The sequence below is a fragment of the Molothrus aeneus genome, chromosome 16 (genome assembly GCF_037042795.1).
Source record: "Molothrus aeneus isolate 106 chromosome 16, BPBGC_Maene_1.0, whole genome shotgun sequence".
Classification (NCBI taxonomy): domain Eukaryota; kingdom Metazoa; phylum Chordata; class Aves; order Passeriformes; family Icteridae; genus Molothrus; species Molothrus aeneus.
In genome coordinates this window covers 13,781,894-13,802,226 of record NC_089661.1, presented here as the reverse complement: position 1 = coordinate 13,802,226, position 20,333 = coordinate 13,781,894, and the positions used below count along the sequence as shown (strand labels likewise).

Sequence of the window (20,333 nt, the reverse complement as noted above, 5' to 3'; positions counted from 1 at the left end):
CCCTCCTGGCACAACGCTACCACTGACCCAGGTGTTGACAAATCCCAAAGGACAGAGCTGCCACAACATTTTGCTGTGTGGGCAGTGGGAGTGACTGACCAACCAGAGGAACAGGAAGAGGAAAGGTTGAATTTACCCTTCATGCAAACAGCATCCAGCCCCTTTCTGCAAACACCCCTGGTCCCAGGGCTGTGCTTGGGTCCGAGCGTTGCCATCGCCTGGGGCAGTCAGAGCAAGAACTGGCCGAGCACGGCTGCAGAACGCACGGGGAATTGGCCAAACAGCAACAAAACAAAGCGGGACAGAATGGACTTTGCAATTCCAGCTCCTTCTCGAGCAGCTCCAAGGCGGTGTGCCTGGCAGCCAGCAGGCATATCTAACCACTTCCCACCACTGGCCTGCCTCAGCGCCTGGGAGAAGCCACAACATCTCTCCACAGTGCTGGAGAGGGGATTTATCACTCCGTCGGCTGCCGGCGCAGATAAGGTGAGGCGCCATGCAAAAACCCAGCAGCAAGTGAGTGTGAGCAAAGGGGACGGTTCTCCAGCACCCAAAGGCGCCACCACGTCCCTTCCCTTGGGCCAGACAGAGGTTCAAGTGCAGCCCAAATCAACACCAGCATCCAACACAACTTCCCAACAAGTGCCCGCTGCCCTCCCTGCCTGCACGTCACTGCCCCCCCCGAGCCCCCTTGGCTGTGCCCTCCAAGTCCCTGACCTCCACAGCCACCCAGAGAGGCAAATTTGACATTTGCAGAGAAATCTCCCCCTGTTCAGTGCTAATAATCAGTCAAGTAGAGGCAGATTTTTGCAGCATGATACAAGCAGCGGGGAGCAGGGAATGCAAACACGGGGGCTGCTTTCCAGGAAAATGGGGGCTTTTCCTCCCAAAAAGGAGCAGAGCTGGAGGGAAAAGTGTGGCCGGGACATGATCCCTCACCCTGTCACCCTTTGGACAATGCAAGGAGCCAGGACAAGACCCCTGGAGCACAGGGCATCCCAGCCCTATGGATGCAATGTCCCAGAGCAAAGCCAAGCCTGTGACCCAATGCTGACACGCTCCAGCCTCAAGGCTGCTGGCCACCAGCTGCTCAGCATCCAGAACAGTAGGAAAGTGATAATGTCCAATGGAGAAGGGATGGAAATAACCACCCCCTGTCACTGGGCAGGGGTGTCACAGGAAGAGGCAGTGGGAAAAGTCTGTGAGCTTTATTTTCTAACTGGGTGGTCCTCTGGGCATCTATGCCATGATGTCTAATAAAAAGAAAAAAAGAGGGGAAAAAAAAGACACTGGTAGCTGGAAAGACGTCCTCAAATTCCTCTATCTGTGCCAGTCCCCACTCCCCGAGAGAGCAAATGCATGGAGAAAATTAAAAGCAACTGTTTTACACTCTGCTCTTCTTCCAATTCAGGCCAGGCAAAATTTTTAGGTTAATTCCCAGCCTGTCCCATGTTGTTGGGAGCTTCATCTCACAGACCAAGGAAATGTGTGTGCAGACATGGATTGGCCTGGAACAGCCAGTGTGGAGAGCAGGGACCCCATGGGGACACCCCCATGAGAAAAGGCTGCTTGGGAAAAGGGTCCCACTGGACAGGCTCTCTCTTGGAGACAGGAGGGGGACCCTGGGAACCATCCATTCTCCCGGGGCAGGTTCTGGAAAGTCGAGCTCCATATGAGGTTTGCAGGTGGTTACAGAGGGACCGTGCAGTGCCAGCATGGGCATGTCTTGCCAGGAAAGTGGAAATTCCCACAAAAAGGGAATTTCTGCCTGGATGGGAAAGGAGCAGCATAAGACAAGCTGGCAACAGGTGGGTGGCACAGCCACGACACAGCCACCAACAGCACCATGCCTGCCAGCAGCCAGATCCTGCCACCACACAGGATCAAGGGATCTGACAGCCCACTACCCACCGCAACAGATTTTCCCCAAGGGAGAACAGCTGCGCCGACTGACCCAGTTTTTCCCATGCTGTGTGGGCACCCCAGAAGGTCAAACACAGACTGTGGGGGGCAAGGGCACATCACCTCCCACCTGCAGCCCTGGGAGGGGACCAACACGTCTCCAACAGGTGGTGGGACCACAAGAAGCTGCCCCAAATCACGCCGAGCCCCGTCCGGCAGCACAGCCACGCACAAAAACAACTCGTGAACGCAGCGCTCCCGGGATTAGGGACTTAGCGTCCGCACAGCCCTTTGAAGTTGGAAGTGCTAAGTCTGATTATTATTAGAGAGCTCCAGCTCATTAATCCTGATGTTTGGGGCTGGATTTCCCCCCTCCCAGCCCCATTCCTAAGCCGGTTCCCGAGTACGACGGAAATCCACTACTACCACTAAATATTTGTGACTCTTTGCAAACACACTCTGGGTCTGTGCCCCGAGCGGCTCTAGCGCCCTGCAGCATCCCGGGAAGCAGCGGGGGCAGCTCCTGACACGCACGCAGGTATTTTTATCTAATAAAAATCCAAAAGGGACACGAGTGCGTAAGTGTGAAGTACCTTCACCTTTCCTCCAAGCCAAGTACAAAGGTCAGATGACTCCAAAAGACTTTCCTAGCCTGACTCTAGGTAATCACCAACACTGTCCCTTGTCCACGGGGCGAACAGGACATGCTGGGCACTGAGCCCCCACGCTGCAGAGTGGGACCCCTCAACCCGAAACGTTTGAGTGAAAAAGGCAGAAACATTCAGAGCTGTTAAATGAACCGTTATTCCTGGGTGTGCTTCGGAACGAGCACACCCCCACATCCAGCCAGGCTGCGAAACGGGGCACAAACCGGGAGGGAAGGCAGGGAAGCGCCGGGGTGGCCGCGCTCGGGGGGCTGCTGGGCACGGGGAGCTGCGGGCAGGGCGGGAGGTGCGTGCGTGCATCACACACTACCACAGCCACCATCTTATCTGGGAAGCGGGATTACTTCACCCCAGCTGCAAGGGAGAAGCCGAGCGGGATTGCGCCGTTTTCCCAACCGGAGCCCCCCGCGCACGGCCAGGATCCGGCCACGGCGCTGACCCCGACCCCATGGGAACCGGACGCGGGGCGGCCCCCCAGGGCCACCCACCACCCGGACGGGAACAAAGCCAACGGGGGGCTGCCCGAAACACGTCCCCAGAGAGGTGGGTGGCCCCAGAGAGGTGCGTGCGATGCTTTGAGCCCCCCGACAAAAGTAAATAAGCTTTGCACCAGGAGGCAGCGCAATCCCCGGGCAGCGGGAAGGGGCCGGCCGGGAGCGGGGGGCTCTTCCCGAGCCCCCTCCGGGACGGCTCCTTTGTCTGGGCACGGCCGCGACGCTCCGCGCCGCCCGCCCCTTTCCCGCACACACCACGGCATTTTTTTCCAGTTACATTTTTTCCATATTAGCCCTCAGATTTCACGATGCCCCCCCCCCCCCCCTCCGCCGCCCCCCCAGCGAGCGCAGCAATATGTCTGATCTCATTGCCATAATAGGATCGGGAGCGGGGATGGCAGCCCTGGCCCAGAAAGGTGTGGGAGGAGGGAGGGCGGCCCTGTTCCCCTCACCCCAACACCACGGACGGGCCCCCACACCCCAAAAACGCCCCCGATGCCCCAAACACCCCCTGCCATGGGAGCGCCGGGCTTGGGCCTGCATGAGGCCTGGGAGGAAGAGGAGGAAGATGAGGAAGGCCCAGCCCTGGCAGCCCCCCAGCCCTCTCCGGAAAGGGGCTGGGGTCCCCTTCCCATGTCCCCGGGAGAGCAGGGGGGTGTAGGGCAGGGGGATCATGTCCGGCACGTCCAGGAGGGGACGTTTTGTTTCCAACCGAGTTTTTCCCAGGACTTTCTGGATCGCCTGATGGAGCTCACAGGACACCCCTCACCTGCTGCCGTGCACCCAGGAGGGGACGGGATCACCCCAAATGGCCTCAGGGGGTGAGGTCCCAGAGGAGGTGGCACTAGGGTGAGCCATGGCCTCAGGGACCAGTGGGCACTGTGGGTGCTCCGTGGGACACATGGGAATCTGGGGGGCCAGCAGGCATCCCATGGGATCTCTGGACACCCTATGAGACCAGAGAACACCCAAAGAGCTCTTGGACATCCCATGGGCTTCGCAAATACCTGTGAGTCCCTGTGCTGTCTGTGGGGTCAGCAGACACCCCAAGGGACCACATGGGACCAGCAGGCACCCGCTGGAATCACTGGATACCCTATGGCACCAGAGAGCAACCACGGGGCTCCTGGATACCCCATGGGATCCACCAATACATGTGAGTCCCTCAGCTATCCGTGGGATCAGCAGGCACCCCACAGGACCACGCACCACCCATGGGGTCAGCAGGCACCCCATGGGACTCCTGGACACTTTATGGGACCAGAGTGCTCCAGAACACCCCACAGAACCCATGGATACCTGTGGGTCCGTGGGGTATCTGTATGATCAGCAAACATCCATGGGGTTCCTAGATACCCTGTGGGACATGGGAGCACCCTTGGAGTTCCACAACACCCCATGGAATACAGGGATACCTGTAGGTCCCTGTGCTATCCATGGGACCCCACAGCATCCCTCCTTACCTGATCCCACAGGACCCTACAATATCAGTGTCTAGCAAGCAGATCCCCTGGGGATCCCATGGGATTCTGTGCCAACCACGGGGACAGCAGGCACGCCCCGTACCCCGTTCTATCCGTGGGACCCTAGGATGTCCATGGGACCCTATGCTATCCATCGGGACACCCATGGGACCCTAACCTACCTACCCAGGGGGCTCCCAAGGTACCTGTGGGACCCCATGCTACTCACGGTGCCAGCGGACACCCCATGGAGACCCAGAGCGCCCTAGGGGCGGGACGCCGCGGTAGATTTTGGGGGGAAAACAGTGGGTTTTGGGGTAAGATCCCACCTGGTTGAGATCCTCGTCGTTGAGCAGGTGGGACTCGCGGGGCTTGAAGCAGTTCTGGCACTTGCTTTTGTTGAAGATGTTGGCCTGGAACTTCCTGCAGGGATTGTCCTTGGCGGCCATGGCGCGGCCCGCGCCCGCTGCGCGCCCGCTCAGCGCCCCGCGGAGCGCCCGCCCGCCGCCGCGCCCATCGCCGCCGCCCCGCGCCCGCGGGGGGCGTCACGCGAACGCAAAAACCGACACAGAACCCCGAGGAACACGGCAGGAAAAAATCAAAAGAGGGAGCGCAGCGCAGGGCGGCCGCCTCTGCTGCGGCTCAGCGGGCGCGCATGGCCGGGCGACGGCGGCGGAGCGCGGAGGGGCGGCGCTGCCGGCGCCGTGCGGGCCCGGGCCGGGCGGGACGGTGAGGGGCGGCGCGGGGGTCGGTGCGGCGCGGGAGCGGGGCCGGGGCCGGGTGTGCGGGCGCTGCGGGAGCCGCTCCCGACTGCGCCGTCCGCAAAGTTTCCAGCGCCGCGGAGCCAGGCGGAAAAAGGGGCGGGGCCGCGGCGCGGACAGACGTGCCCGCCCGCCAATGGAAACGCGCCTCCGCCCCTAACGGATGGCCGTGCTGGCCAATGGGAAAAGAGGAAAGGGGGAGGGGCGGTGCGCTGACAGCTGGGGCAGGATCGGCCCCCATCGGCTCCGCTCGGCTCCTATCGGCTGCGTTCGGCTCCGCTCGGCCCAGATTGGCCCGGCTGCGTTCGGCCCGGCTCGGCTGCGTTCGGCCCGGCTCGGCTCAGCCCAGCTTGGTTCGAATCGGATCGGCCCAGCTCGGTTTGGCTCAGCCTTGCACAGACTGGCTTAGCTCAGCCCAGCACAATTTGGGGGCGTGTCTTAGCTCAGCTCGGCTCAGCTCAGCCCGGCCCAACTTCCTTCAGCCCGAGTCAGTTCAACATGACTTGGCTCAGCCTGGCACAGATAGACTCGGCTCGGCTTAGCCTGGCACTGCTTTGTTTGGCTCTGCTTGTCCCAGCTCAGCTCTCTTCAGCCTGTCTCAGCACGGCTCAGCTCAATCCAGTGTAGTATGGCTCAACTCAGCTCAGCTCAGCTAGGCTTTGCTCAGCTCAGTTTGTCCTGGACCAGCTCAGCTTGGCTCAGACCCGTGCAGGAGCATTGTCCTGTGGCCCCCATAGAGCACAGTGACCTCCCCACACAGCCCATCCTCAGCCATGAGACACATGGTGACATGAGGTGACAATCCATGGCCTTGTCCCCAGCCCTGGCACACGAGGGTCACCAACTCTTGGGCACTCAGATTAGGTGGGGACAATGTCCCTCACTCTCCTGTGGCACTCGGTGACCTGCAGCACTGGGGACAGAGCGGGGATGAAGCAGGGACAGGGGTGCACATCCCAGCTCAGCCACGTCCCTGCTGTGCCACCGCCCTGGGGCCAGCTGGGAGCTCCTGTTTGTCCAGTGAATTTTTATCCGGTGGAAACCGGCAGGTAAATATTCCTGACCGGCTGATAAGGACCCAGTGTGAGGCCACAGGCTTGGCCTCCCAGCTCTGCCCCTGGGTTCTGCACAGAAGCACCAAGGAAGGAACCTCAGTGCCTGTGGAGCATCACTGGCTCAGGAGAGAGCTGGGAACGCTGACCCTGGCGCAGAGGGACGGGGCAGAGGTGCCAAATGTCACCTCCAAAATGCACCCAAGAGTGGCACACCCTCCCCCAGTCAAACCTCAGCATGGCACAGAGCATCTCCTGCTCATCCCAGGGCTCCCGACTGGTGTGGGATGGGGCCCTGCTATGAGGAACAGGCACGTGGATCTTCCTGGATTTTTGGGGCCAGGAAAAACCTGTCAGAGAGGAGGTGATGGCTTGGTCCCCTCACGCCTGGCGCTGTCCTGGTGTTTGATGTGGGACCTGGCCTGGGCGGCCTCGCCACGCCGGCTCCGCGCTGTCATCCCCAGTAAATAGAGCCCAGCACAATTGCCTGCGTGTTTATTAATTTTTGCTTCATCAAAGGCAGCTTTAATCATCCCTCTCCCTCCTGCCAGGGCCACTCGCAGCACACACCGTGTGCCACGGATTGGGATGGGACAGCAGAGCACCAGTGACCCCAGTGCATCTGAACCCACGTGGTGATCCCAGGCTGGGGGTGACACCAGCCCCACACACCTCACTGTTTTTGGAGGATTTTCCCCACCTTTTCCTTGATCCTAATGTTATAAAAGCAGCATGACCCTACCCCAGGAAGAGAGGATTTTCCCCTCTGGAATGTACAGACCCTGCTGCCCTCACGGTGGGTCCAGGGTTCACCTGGCACACGACTGTGGAAATTCTGCTCTGTGGAGAGGGGTGGATGATCTTCTCAACCAGCTCTGCTCCCTCCCTGCTTCCATCCCCAGTGTTGGTTTATTCCAGCATTGCTTCCTGAGGACCTGGCATCCCACAGCTCCTACAGATGCCCAACATTTCCTTTTCCATCCAAAAGCCCCTCTGCAGCTCCATGGACACCTCCACGTGTCCTCTTGGTCCCCAGCCCTTCTCCACCTCCTCAGGACATGGACCCCCAGACTGCAGGAAGCCTCCAGGAGGGAAGGGGCTGTTCCTTCCCTGTTTCCAGGGATCAGGGAGCTGGCAGAGGGCACAGAGCAGTCCCTGCAGGCTGTGCCTGCCCCGTGGGCCGGGGCCGTGACCTGGCGCCGTGCTCGGAGCCCGCAGCTCCCCGCGGGACGCTGGGGCTGGCTCCAGCCTCTCCAAAAATCCAGCGGAACGGGACGGGCTCCTGCACAAACCTGTCGGGCCGCATTCAGCCGTGCCGAGCCGCCCGTGTGCCACGCTCGCTGCTGCTGGAACCTCGCTGCCACATCCCCTGTGTGCCCCAGGTGCTGGCGCTGAGGTCCCCAAGGTGTCCCCTGGGGTGGCTGTCCCACCCCATCATCCCCTCCCATCCCATCGCTGTGGCAATGCCCGGCTGGGGCTGCCGTGTCTCTCCAACCCAAAGCCGGTTTTTTTTCCGGAGGAGTTTTCTTAAATGAGGGCAATTAAAACAATGGGAAAATGGAAAGTTTTTGTCAGGGAGCCGCAGTGGCAGAGGGGGAAGGTGCTGCGGTGAGTCAGCCTTCCAAAAAGAAGCCCCAGCGCCAGGTAAACAAGCTGCAGAGCAGGAGCTGTTACTCACCTGCCCCAGCTTGGGGAGGCACCGGGAAAACCCTTCCGGAAAGGGTTCGGCAGCTCCAAATCCCCCCGGAGAGAGGAGAGCAGCCCCTGCTCCTGTCGCCGGCAGCTCCATCGCTGCCCCTGCCCGCCGGGATGTCACCGCTCCGGGGACATGGGATGTCACCGCTCCGGGGACACGGCCCCGTGGCTCTGCCGTGTTTTCCCGGCCCTGGTGCCGCACATTTCACATTTTTCCGCAGGGCCGGGCAGGAGCAGCACAGCCGGGCGCTCCTCCCGTGTGGCCATCGCTCCCCACGGGACCTTGGGCAAGTCCCTGAATGCCGCCGTGCCGCCAGCCCGCCGTCATTACCGCGGTGCCAGACAGACAGACAGACAGACAGACGGATGGATGCCCGGGGGAGAGGGCAGGAGTCACGGCTCGGAGCGGGCGAGCCCTGGGATCCACACTGGGCCCAGGGTTGGGCTGAGAGTGCTCCCCCCTCCTGCCCTGCTCCACCTGGAGTGGGAGCATCCCATCCTGTGGGATGCTGGATGCAGCCCCTGGGGATCTGCAGGGATCCAGAGCCTTCCACAGCCCTGCCTGGGGAATGTCTGGCAAAGGAAACATTGACCAAAGGAGGATTGGGTGCCCCTCGAGCCACCGTGTGTCTCATGGGGTGAGACCCACAGGGGGGAAATCCACATGGGGTGAGAAACACCTTCCTGGATGGAGAGAAAGGCCCCTGTGCCCCTGAACCACAGAGAGTGGTTCAAGCTGCAAGAGACCTTAAAGACCATCTTGTTCCACCCCCTGTCCCAAGGCAGGGACACCATCCACTAAACCAGGTTGCTCCAAGCCCCATTCAATCCCGTTTTTCCCACTAGGAAAACTAAAAGAACCCAAATGATGCACTGGAGGAAACCCACAGCACTCAGCTGCAGCTGATGGAGTCCAGAGGGGAGGATGCAGCTTCCATGGGGCTGGGAAAGCCCATGAGAATGGTCCAGAGCAAGAGCAAGCTGCACATGCATGCAGAGGCTTGAGCTTGTCCCAGAAGCCACAACAAATCCTGTCCCACCATGCAGAAATTTCCTCTTGTCCAGAGATGCCAAATGTCTGCGAGTTCATACCTTACTCCTAAAATTGATTAATTACACCCACAGCTGGGTTATCAGTGCCTGCTGCTGCCATCAGCCCTTGCTGTGCTTTAGCAGGAAAATCCACATCTTTTGCTCCCACCTGGTTTTCCCCATCTTTTGGCTGCTGGGCAGGGCAGAGGGGATCTCCCTGTGAGGCTGCCTGCCCTGCCAACCCCCTCTCACCTCAGCATTCCTGCTGAAAACACCACCCTGTGCAAACCCAGTGCTCTCAGCCCCCTTGGCCACTGCCCCGAGCTGCCAGCGCAGCCGTGGGACGTCTGCTCTGCTGGCTCCATATAATGCAAGTCCTACAAATGAAAATGTCACATGGCCCTAAATTAAATACTTTGGAGAAACCCATTATAATGCAGCAGCACAATTAGCTTTATCAGCCAGCCCAGAGTCATGCCAAAAAACCAAAGCCGACTCACTTGACAGGAGCTGCCATCCATGAAACCAAGCTAACGACCTTAATTATATTTTTAGCTTCTAATTTTTGGCTGACACCATCCTCAATTACCCAGCCCATAATTTGTGCAGGGACGGCGATCAGCCTCACCTGGCCTGTAATTCCCAGGATCAGCCCTTTTATCCCTTTTAAATATTAAATTGACTCCCACTGGCCACCCTCCAGTCCTCTGGAATTTCCCCAGGGTTTTAGAGTTAAAAATTAACAGCAGAGCTCCTGGGCAGGCTGCAAACCCCTTCCCATGAGGGTTCTGCCAGGAAAGCACCTCTCCAGAGAGAATTCAGCAGTGAGGACGAGGAGTTGTTCCCACCAGGTCAAAACTCCACGTAATCAGATCAGCTGTTCTGGCCAAAGATTGTTCTTTGACTCATCTCCCTTATCCACCACCCACGCTTTACACCTCAGCACACAGCCCTGGCACTGAACCCTGCTCCTTCCCTACGCATTTTTAGGGCTTTTTCCTCATTTCTGTGCCAGACCTCAGCCAGCTCAGGTCTTTTCCCATCTGGCCATCCTTGGTCTCCAGCTGGCTGCTGGGTTCGGGGAGCACAGCCTGGGTAAAATTTGGTAAAATTTGGTAAAATGCTTCCCTTTTCCTGACCAGTGCTGGGTTTTGGCAAGGAGGCTGTTGCAGCCCCACCCTGCTGATGCACAGGGGCTGCTCTGGAGCCTGGGTCACCCAGGGCTCACCCACAGCTCTGGCACAGCCTCTGTGAGGGTCAGAGCCTGGCACAGGGTGCCCAGAGCTGAGCATCCTTGGGGTGATGCCCCAGGGGTGGTGCCAGGATGAGGAGCAGAGGGAGAATGGAGCGGTGTGGGCTGAAAGGGGGGCCCTGAACCCCCCGGATCCGGAGGTGCTGGAACAGAGGTGCCAGGGAGGGGCAGGAGCAGCCGGGGGCCGCATCCCACAGGGACCTGTCCTGGGCTGGGTTGGATGGGCCTGGGGCAACCTGGGGTGCTGAAAGGTGTCTCTGTGCCTGTCGGGGTGGAACTGGATGGGCTTTAAGGTCCTTTCAACCCCAACCATTCCATAAATTGTGATTCCCTTTGGCCGGGATGGAGGCGTTGGAGGATTCCGGGTGCGGGGACAGCCGGAGCCAGCGGGAGCCGGGCTGGGCTGGCCAAGGGTGCCATCTCCTGGGGACAGACACACAGAACAGAGCGACAGACACACAGCACAGAGCCTGGGGACAGACACACAGCACAGAGCCTGGGGACAGCCGTGCCCAGGAGCTCCGGACAGCAGCAGGGACAAGGAGCTGCACCCTGGGGCTGCGGGGGACAGCCCGGGCACCCGGGGGTGGCCTCAGAGTGGCAGTGCCGCAGCACGGTCACGGCTCTGCCCAGCCCCGAGCGCCCCCAGGGCCCCCGGTGACAGCCCTGCGGTGACTCTGGCTGTGCCGTGAGGGGACGGGGACAGGACAGGGGGATGCCCCGGCACAGGCACATCCCGGCCCCGGTGTCCCGCGGGGAATTGGGGTGACAGAAATGAGCCCTCGGAGCGTTCTGCGCTCAGCCCGACCCGCAGCCGGCAGTTTCGGCCGAAAAAGGCTCCTCCTCCCCTTCCCCCAGGGCTCCTGTTCCCCTCCTTCCCCCTCAGCCCCTTTTCTCAGGTCCCGAAGGGAGCAGGTGTGTGAGCAAACGTCCTGCCCAAGGCTCGGCACTGCTAAAAGCAGCTGGGCTGAGGGGAGGAAATCATCCCAGCAAAGCATCCCCTAAAAGCTTCAGAGCCAAGCATTGCCCACCCTGTCTGCCTGCTACCTGCAGTTCTTTCAGCACTGCCACCGGGGCAAGAGCCCAGCAGAAAACTAGATTTCGTTGTCAGGAAAAAACTGGGCTCTGTCACCCCAGAGAGAGTGTGGCACCTCCAGAGCCAGGTGCAGATGGGCACTGAAGGATGCAAAACCATGTGGGGGATGCAGGGGATGCAGAGGGATGCAAAGCCACCAGAGGGATGCACGGCACTGGGAGGATGCACAGGGAGCTGCTGGTTTGTAAGAATCCTGGCTGATGGGAACCAGTGAACTCAGCAGAGGAAGGGTTTAATCCAGAAATCCAGAACAGGGGCCTGGTGGTGGCTGCCCAAAGCACAGGAACAACCCCAGGCAGGGCAGGGTGGCAGCCCCTGCCTTGGCTGTGAGGCAGGAGCTCCTGGGGCACCGTGTCTGGAGGTGCTGGGCAGCCACAGAGCCCTCAGAGGCTGCAGGAGGGGCTGCTGGTGTCTGGGGCACCGGGGGTGAGGAACTGGGGCACACAGCCAAGGAAATGGGGCTCCAGCCCCAGAGCTGTACAGCTGAAAGCACACTGCCTGCTCCCTGCTCAGCGAGGAGGGACAAACCACCCCCAAGTGCTTCTCACTTCCCTCTCGAGGGCTCACCAGGGTGGAAACTGCGAGTCTCTGGTGCTATTTACAGAGGTGAGTTTCCCCTGCAAAACCCCGAGAGCAGTGGGCTGGGGCCACCTCTGCAGGGCCATCTCCTGCTCTGCCACACTCACCCAGCTCAGGCAATGCCAAAATCGTGATTTCCCTCCCAGGGGGAGGCTCAGCACAGCAGTGATCTCATCCTCTGTGCCAGATACACGACGTGTGGTGGTGTGGCAGTGTCCCCGTGGCCGTGGTGCCTCCTCTGCTGGCCCTTGCTCCAAGCCCTGAGGTGCTCTGGATGGTGCCAGAGCCGCTTCCCACCCTCCCTCAGGATCTGGGATCTCATGGGCCACATCCAAACACGAGGTGCTGGGTTCCTCTGGGCTCTGCTCCCCCTGAGCAGGATCAGCCTCCAGGGTCCCTGCTATGGACACGGCAGCAAAACATCCTCTGGCCTCTCCAGCTCCACGTGGCAAGCACAAATCAGGAGCTTTTGAACCAAACAGAGGAACCCTTGGTGCTGCTCCACGAATGCTTTTAGTAACAGGTATTGCTGCTTCCTTCCTCCTTCAGCTGCTTCTGCAGAAAGGTCCCTCTGGGCTGAGCTGAGTCACGGCTGTGCCAGCACCTCGTGTGCTGCCAAACCATGCCCAGCATCCCTGCAGGAGCAGGGACAAACCTCTGGAGGCTGCCAGCAGGGCAGAGGTGGCTCTTTGCCTCTGTGAAAACAAGAGGTGCTATTAATGTGCTATTAATGAGTTATTAATGTGCTATTAATGAGTCGTTAATGTGCTATTAATGAGTTATTAATGCTCTGTGCCCCCAGCCCAGCCAGGACTCAGCTGCCCATGCAGGGCATAGCACAGCCCTCCTGCCTCCCAGATATGGAGGCACCTGAGAAAATCAGTGTTTAGGATGCCTCACTAAAAAAAAGAAAAAAAAAGGAAAAAAAAAAATCAGTGTTTAAGGCAACTCACAAAAAAAAAAAATCAGTGTTTAAGGCAACTCACAAAAAAAAAAAAAATCAGTGTTTAAGGCAACTCACATGTTCTGTGAGTTGTGAGCAGGGGACAGGACATGGCTTGTGCTGACCATGCTGGGGACATGGGGAGGATGGGTGCTCCCAGCAGTGCTTGGTCCTGGCAGGGTAAAACACCTTTCCTGGCAGGGTGAAACACTTTCCCTGAAGGAAACACCCCCCTGGCACAGGCTGCAGCGGTGGAACCACCCCTGGAGGGATTTGAAAGGTGTTTCAGGGTGGCACTTGGGGACGTGGCTCTTCAGTGAGTGTGGCAGTGCTGGGGACATGGCTGGGCTCAGTCTGAGAGGGCTTTTCCAACCCTTGTGATTCTGGGATTCTGCTGCAAGAGCAGGTGCTGAGAGCTCCCACTCCACCAGGGCCCTCTGAAATGTGCCCACCTGGCCCAGGACACCTGTCCCTGGTGCTGGTGACACATCAGCCCTCAGTGTCCCCCACGCTGTCCCCAGCAGCCCAGGGACCCGGGAGCCAATGCAGGGCTCTGAGTGTGCAGCCGATTTGCATGGAAGGGACAGGGGGAAGCCCCAGGAAATGCAGAGCCAGGCATTAACCAAATCTCTCTAATAATAACCCTGGGCCAGGCAGGGCTCAGTGCTGCAGCTCCAGGGGCCATGGCTGGAGCCCAGGGGGAGTAGCCACTGCTGGAGAGCCAGATGTGAGTGACCCATGGAGGGGCTCTGGGGTGGGCTGAGGGCTTTGGGCTGAGGGCAGGGGCTGGGCACGCTCCCAGGGCCAGCAGGGAGGGGAGGCTCTGCTCAGAGCTCCCACCCTGCTGTGGGGCAGGAGGGGCAAGCACAGAATGGTTTGAGTCGGTGGGGAGCTGAATTCTCATCCAGTCCCACCCCCCTGCCATGGCAGGGACACCTTCCACTGTCCCAGGCGGCTCCCAGCCCTGTCCAACCTGGCTTTGGACACTTCCAGGCATGGGGCAGCCACAGCTTCTCTGGGAATCTGTGCCAGGGCCTCCCCACCCTCACTGGGAAGAATTTTTCCTGATAACTTATCTCAATCTACCCTCCTTCAGCTAAAAGCCATTCCCCCCTGTCCTGGGGTTGCTTAAAGCTTTGCATGAGGGGTCTGTGGGGGAATTCAGAGGGTCCTGGTGGTTGAGAGGCAGAGGGAAAGACTCACCTGGCTCTGCTGGAAAATCCATGGCTGAGAGCTGAGGAGCACCACATGTACCTTGGGACTCCCCAGGGAGGGGAAGGTCTGTCCTAGAAGAGACCAAACATCTCCTTGGAGGTGTCCTTGCAGCACCTGGGAGGTGCCCAGGCTGCAGCCCCTCAGCTTTAGCACAGCCCCAGGTCTGCCTCCCATCACTTATCCCATGGGAAACCCCAACCCAGGCCAAGGGTGGCTCAGCCCCCTGCCATCCCCTGCCAGCCCTGGGGGCTCCTCTGGGTGCAAAGCCCAGGTTTGGTCCCAGAGCACCTGTGGAGAGCAGTGGCCTGAGCCTCTCTCTGCCCTGGGGTAGAGGGCAGAGAGAGGCTCCACAGAAAGTCATTATTTAATTTTATGGCAATGTTAATTGAACAGCTGGGAGTGTCAGGGCAGCATCCCAGTGCAGAGAGGATTTTTCCCTGGGAATGGGGGGGTTTCTCTTGTGCTGCCCCAGGCAGGACCCAGCCCATCCTGCAGGGAAGGTTCTGGCTGGGCAGGACAGATGAGCGAAGTGCCCAATCTCAGTCCTGGAGAGAGAGGAGAGATCCTGGAGGAGCACAGGGGATTTTCTCTATAAAAATCCAAGTTTTGGCTCTGCCAAAGCAGCAGCTCAGCCTTTGGGCACGCAGAGCTGACTCTGCAGCTTGGGGAAGCTTTGAGCCCTTGGGGCCCATCAGCACCAGCATCTCCCACCCTGCAGGAAAGAGCTGCAGCTCCAGGAGGGCTCTGCGGAGGGATGAGGCTCTCGGGGCCCTCTCAGGCTGCAAAGGGCTCATGGCCACCACTGCCCCCCTCCTGCTGGGTTTGAGCTTCCTGCAGCTGCAGCCCCTGCATGTGGCACAGCACAGGAGCTGTTATCAGCCAGCCAATGCTTCTAAATGTGAGCTCTGGATGGTTTTTATGCTGCTGAGAGCTGCTCCTATGCCTCTGGCATCACATCCAGTGCACAAGGGCACTGGGAGCACTGGGGCAGCAGAGGATGGGACAAGCAGCCCGTGACAGGGACAAGAGCACATCCACCTCCAGCTGGCACTGGTTAAACTGGTGCCTAAAGTCTCCTGGGGATATTTCCCTCCTTCTTCTGTTCTGAGATGTCTTACACATCAGCCTGGTTTCACTATGACACCAGAACACCCAAGAGAAAGGGCAGGAATGACACACAAGGTGGTGGTTTGGTGCTTTCAGAAAAGCCTGTAAGGACAGGAATAGTCCCCAGTGCTCCCTCTGGCAGGTGCAGGGACCCCCAGACCCCCAGGGCACAGCTCAGGGCCACCTCCAGGCCAGGGTAGGCTCTCTGTGTGTCCCCTGGGACTGGCACAGGACACACACAGAGCTTGAAAAGCAGATTTGGCTGTGTGCTCCTGCTCAAGCCTGGCACCAGAGAGGGCTGAGGGACAGCCAGGATCCCCCTGCCAGGGTCCCAGCCCCAGAAAGGGACGAGGTGGCTGCAGAGCTCCCTGTGGTGGCCACCCCACACCCCCCTGTGTCTCTCTGCAGCCATGGATGGGCCACGAGCGGGGCAGGATGCCATGAGGAACTGCACTGACCAGGAGTACTGGGACACCCTCGTTTCCCAGTGCATCCCCTGCAGCCTGGCCTGCAGGCAGTCCCTGGCCAGGAAGTGTGATGCTGTGTGTGGTGAGTGCTGGGCTGCCCCTGCATGGGAGGGTCAGGGATGGGGCCAAGCTGGGAGGGAGGATCAGAGCCTGGGATGAGCCCCAGGGCAGGCTCAGAGCCAGCTCAGCCTTGCAGAGCTTCAGGCCAAATGCACAGGGGGATGTGACAGCTCCCCAGGCATGGGCTGGAGCTGGCAACAGCTCAGGACCAGGGGCGTGCATCTCTGCTCCCTTCTGGGGTCACCAGGCTGCACCGGCACTCCTGCATTCCTGTTCCCTATTGGGGAATTCCCTATTCCACCCTCCAAAGGCAGGGATGTGGATAATGACAAACCCCTGGCCTGGGACAGGCCCTGAGGTGTCCTGAAAACACCTGGGGAGGAGGACAAGGGACAAATGAACTTTGGTGCCCAGCCCTGTGCCAGCACCCTTCCTGGAGTCACAGACTGAGATGGCTTCACCCATCCAGGGCTGATTCAGCAGCCACAGGTGAACATCTCCTCCTTGAGGACAGGAGATGCCGTTCCTGGCATCCTGAGGCAGGTTTTGGTGTGTCCCAAGGAGCTGTGCAAGCTGGGTGAGCCCATCCCCTCCCCTCAGCTGCCAGCAGAGGCCTTTGCCCAGCTCTGCACCCCAAATCCCGGGTCCGTGCCCCTGGCAGCCCCGCAGGGCCGTGGGGAGCAGGCAGGGCCCCCCTGAGCTGCCAGAGCAGCGACCTGGGCTCGTCCTGCCATGCATTGGGGTGGGGGGATGAGCTGAGGACACCGTGATCATCTCCCTCCCCTCTCCTTCCCCAGAGTCCATGGACTGCAACAAGAGACCGGGATTTTACTACGATGATCTGGTGAAGAGATGCATCAGGTGCAGCTCGGTGTGTGGGCAGCACCCCCAGGAATGTGCCCCGTCCTGCGAGCGTGAGTTGGGGAAGGGGCACCAGAACCCCCCTTTGTCCTGGGACTCGGGCTGGGGAAAGCAGCCAGGGCCCATTTCCCATTTCCTCCATCCTACCCTGGCCTTCCCCTGCCTGTGCTGGTGTTCAGAGGCTGGGCAGCTCCCAGGGCAGGGGGAGTTGGCAGCCGTGGGTCCCACCCGGCTGAGCTGCCCCAGGGAGGGGCAGCAGGAGGGGAGAGCCCCAAGATCCCCAAGTCCTACACTGGGGTTGGGGTCCTGCACCCACCTGAAGATGTGGGAGGGTGTGAATGGGATGTGGGAAGGGATCTCCTCCACCTCACCAAGGAGCCCCAATTCCTTCCCTGGGGTTGAGATGATCCCTGAAGGTGTGGGAGGGCGTGAATGGGATGTGGGAAGGGATCTCCTCCACCTCACCATGGAGAAGTGCCAGGGGACAGAGGGGACGCAGACAGAGCTGCTCCCAAACTCCTTCCCAGCGCAGGGCACAGCTCTAGCAGCCCCTTCCCTGCCAGAAAGGCTCCCCAGAGGCGTCTGAGCCGCCCTGTCTGTCTGTCCGCCCGCAGCCACGCCCGCGGCCGTGCTGGAGCCGGAGCCGTGCGCGGAGCAGGAGCCGTGGCTGGCGCTGTGGCTGCTGCTGGGGCTCTGCCTCGCCAGCCTGGGCTGCTCCCTGCTCCTGGGCTGGAGCCACCTGCGCAGGAGGGGAGAGCCCGGCTCCTGCCAGCCCAGCGCTGCCCCCTGCCACTGCAGGGAGGACCCTGCCAAAGGTGGGTGACACCGGGACACGGGGGAGCTCGGGGGGCAGGCTGGGGCTGACAGAAGAAAGCAGAGCTGTTTGTGACCGTGTTCACAGGGGCCTGAGGATGAGGGAAGAGATGAGGGTCTGACTCCATGTTTCAGAAGGCTTGATTTATTGTTTTATGATATATATTACATTAAAACTATACCAAAAGAATAGAAGAAAGGATTTCATCAGAAGGCTGGCTAAGAATAGAATGGAAAGAATGATAACAAAGGTTTGTGGCTCAGACTCTCTGTCCGAGCCAGCTGGACTGTGATTGGCCATTAATTAGAAACAACCACATGAGACCAATCCCAGATGCACCTGTTGCGTTCCACAGCAGCAGATAATCACTGTTTACATTTTGTTCCTGAGGCCTCTCAGCTTCTCAGGAGGAAAAATCCTAAGAAAAGGATTTTCCATAAAAGATGTCTGTGACAAGCTGTTTCCTAAAGGGGAGGGAGAAAAAGCAAAAACAATGAGAGTGAGCCTGGAAGAGGAGCAGGACTGGAGCCCTGTTCCCGATTCTCCACCCTGACCACTCAGTCACTCCCTCCCCAGGCACAGCTTCCCTCTTGGAGCTGCTGCACCTCTCCAGTCTCCATCCAGAGGCTGAGGGGACTAAAGCCAACTCTCTTCCAAAATGAACACCTGAAAACAAAAGCCAGCCCTCTTCCAAAATGAACACCAGAAAACAAAAGCCAACCCTCTTCCAAAATGAACACCTGTCCCACAAAACCCCAGTTTTAGTTCTGCAGCCAGAGGGGCTTCACAAGTCCTTGTGTTAGGAAGAAAAAGAGAAAGGATAACGTGGAACAATTCAACATGGAAAAGGTGGTTTCATTCTTCCTCCTTTTCTTCTCTGCTGCCTTTCCAAAGAAAAAAATGCCTACTTACCTCTTTCTGCACACACATGACACACACCCATGTTTACATACATCCACCTCAAAGCCATTAATGTCAAAAATCACAGAAGACCCCATGAGCCCATGGGACACCTGGAGTCACTCCAGGGACTGTCCCTCAGGCCATTCCTGACTGCTTTGCTGAAGCACACAGGGATCAAAGGGTCATTTTTAAGATAAGCCACCAGGTTTGGAGAGATTCTCTGGGTGTTCTGGGTGGTGCAGTGAGTCCATGCTGGAGCTGGGTGTCCTCTCCAGGTCCAGGAGCAGCTTTTCACAGGCTCTAGGGCAGCACTCCAGAGCATTCCCAGGTGAAAGCTGCTCCTGGGCCCCTCAGCTGATGCAGTTTATTTACAGATGGGCTGGTGGAAGCCGGCAGTGTTGCTGAGGGATTCACCAGCATCAGAATCCCAGAGCCAGTGGAAACCTGTGGCTTCTGCTTCCCTGGACATGGTTCTGCTGTACAAGAGACCAAACCCTGCCCCAGCAGCTCCGGCCAGCCTGGGGAAAGGGCTGCTCCCTCCTTCTCTGGGATCTGCAGCACGGGCAGTGCCGGGGCGCTCCCCAGCCCTGAGGACGGGCACTTCAAGATCATCTGCTCTCCTGCCCAGGAGAAGACACCCATGGTGTGACCACACAGGGGTTCCAGCACGGGATCACAGTGGAGGGATGCTCTCCCTGCCCCCAAACCAAAGCTGCTTCACCCTCTGGAACAGCCTCTGCCCAGCCCGGGCTGCAGGACACAGACAGGGCTGGAGGTTGCACAGAGCTGTTTGCTTCCACTCAGGAAACCAAATTCCCATTATTCTTGTGCACTCCCAGTGAAAGAAGTCACTTCCCATATAGCAGCATCTGACTTCATCCTCCAGCTTGACCTGGGTGCATCCCAGCCCTTGGGGACATCTCATAGGGGCTTTTCCTCCTGGTTCCACCACCACCATCCCTGCAAAGGATCCCTGCTCTCCTCTCCCTGCCTGGAGATTCCTTCATCAATCAGAACAATGTTCACCACAGCTGTAAACCTCTCAAATGTGGAATTGGGTCCAAGGATTTACTGGTGAAATTGATAAGGAGCCAGTGTGGGAAGCTCCAGTGCCAGCTTCCAGCACTGCCATGGGTGATGGTGAGGCTTTGCCTCGGGACCAGGACACGATGCTGCCCATGAGGAGCTGGGACAGGCACCATAACCCTCAATGGAACTGGGTTTAAATATGAAAATTCATCCAAGGCTGAGAACTTTCTAGAAAACTGGATTTATGTATATCTGACCTGAGTTATTCTGAAGAGCTGGTAAAAGTGGGGAATCAGCTGGAGATAAAGCTGCTTTGAGAGAATATTTTTATCTAACTTGGCTTTGAAAGCTATCACGGAAAAATAGGGGTTTCAATGTGTAATTTGAAGTTCTCATTTCCACTAAAGGAGACTGTAGGAATTTTTTTTTTTTTTTTCAAGGAATCACTCCTGGTAGGAGCTCATCCCCTCCACTGTCTTAAACTAGAGCTTTAAACTTGAAAGAATAAATGTAATTCAACATATGCACACCTTGGTGCTGGGAAAGCAGACACCCGGAGAAAACATGAGCAGAGTTATAACAGATTCTACCCCTTCTATATTACACTTTCCTTTAAATATAAATACTTCCTTATCATTAACAAAGGCATCACCTGGGAGGTTGAGCTGCCTCTCACTCTGCTCACCTCCCACAGTCCATGGGCCTCACAACATCCAGACCTTCTCTACGTCCCAGCACACCTGGAGACTCCTCTTGGCCTCCCCTCTCACATCAGCGCCTTCCCCAGCCTCGGCTCCCTCCTGGGGAATCTGCTCCAGGGCCCTCTGCTCTCCTGCTCTCAGCTCTGTGGTTTCCTGCTGCCTCAGCTCCCACAGTCTCCAGCTCTCCTGGAGCCCCTTTAGGCTCTGCAAGGGGCTCTGAGCTCTCCCTGGAGCCTTTTCCT

At 58.7% G+C, this 20,333-nt stretch overlaps 2 protein-coding genes across 8 annotated transcripts in view; one reads left to right on the top strand and one right to left on the bottom strand.

Moving 5' to 3' along the window:
• The window catches only part of MPRIP (myosin phosphatase Rho interacting protein), a 72,293-nt gene extending 67,300 nt beyond the window's left edge, over positions 1–4,993 (bottom strand). For all 7 annotated transcript variants that reach the window (XM_066560615.1, XM_066560617.1, XM_066560618.1 and 4 more), the window contains exon 1: positions 4,854–4,993. In XM_066560615.1, the coding sequence (XP_066416712.1) occupies positions 4,854–4,973 (120 nt within the window). In that variant the 5' untranslated portion in view covers positions 4,974–4,993. The remainder of the gene's footprint in view (positions 1–4,853) is intronic.
• TNFRSF13B (TNF receptor superfamily member 13B) lies at positions 2,899–19,913 on the top strand. Its single transcript, XM_066560623.1, has 5 exons — positions 2,899–3,110; positions 15,665–15,805; positions 16,581–16,697; positions 17,259–17,459; positions 18,736–19,913. The coding sequence occupies exons 2-5, from the start codon at positions 15,667–15,669 to the stop codon at positions 19,008–19,010; spliced, it is 732 nt and encodes a 243-aa protein (XP_066416720.1). The 5' UTR covers positions 2,899–3,110; positions 15,665–15,666; the 3' UTR covers positions 19,011–19,913.
• Positions 19,914–20,333: the final 420 nt, after the last annotated feature.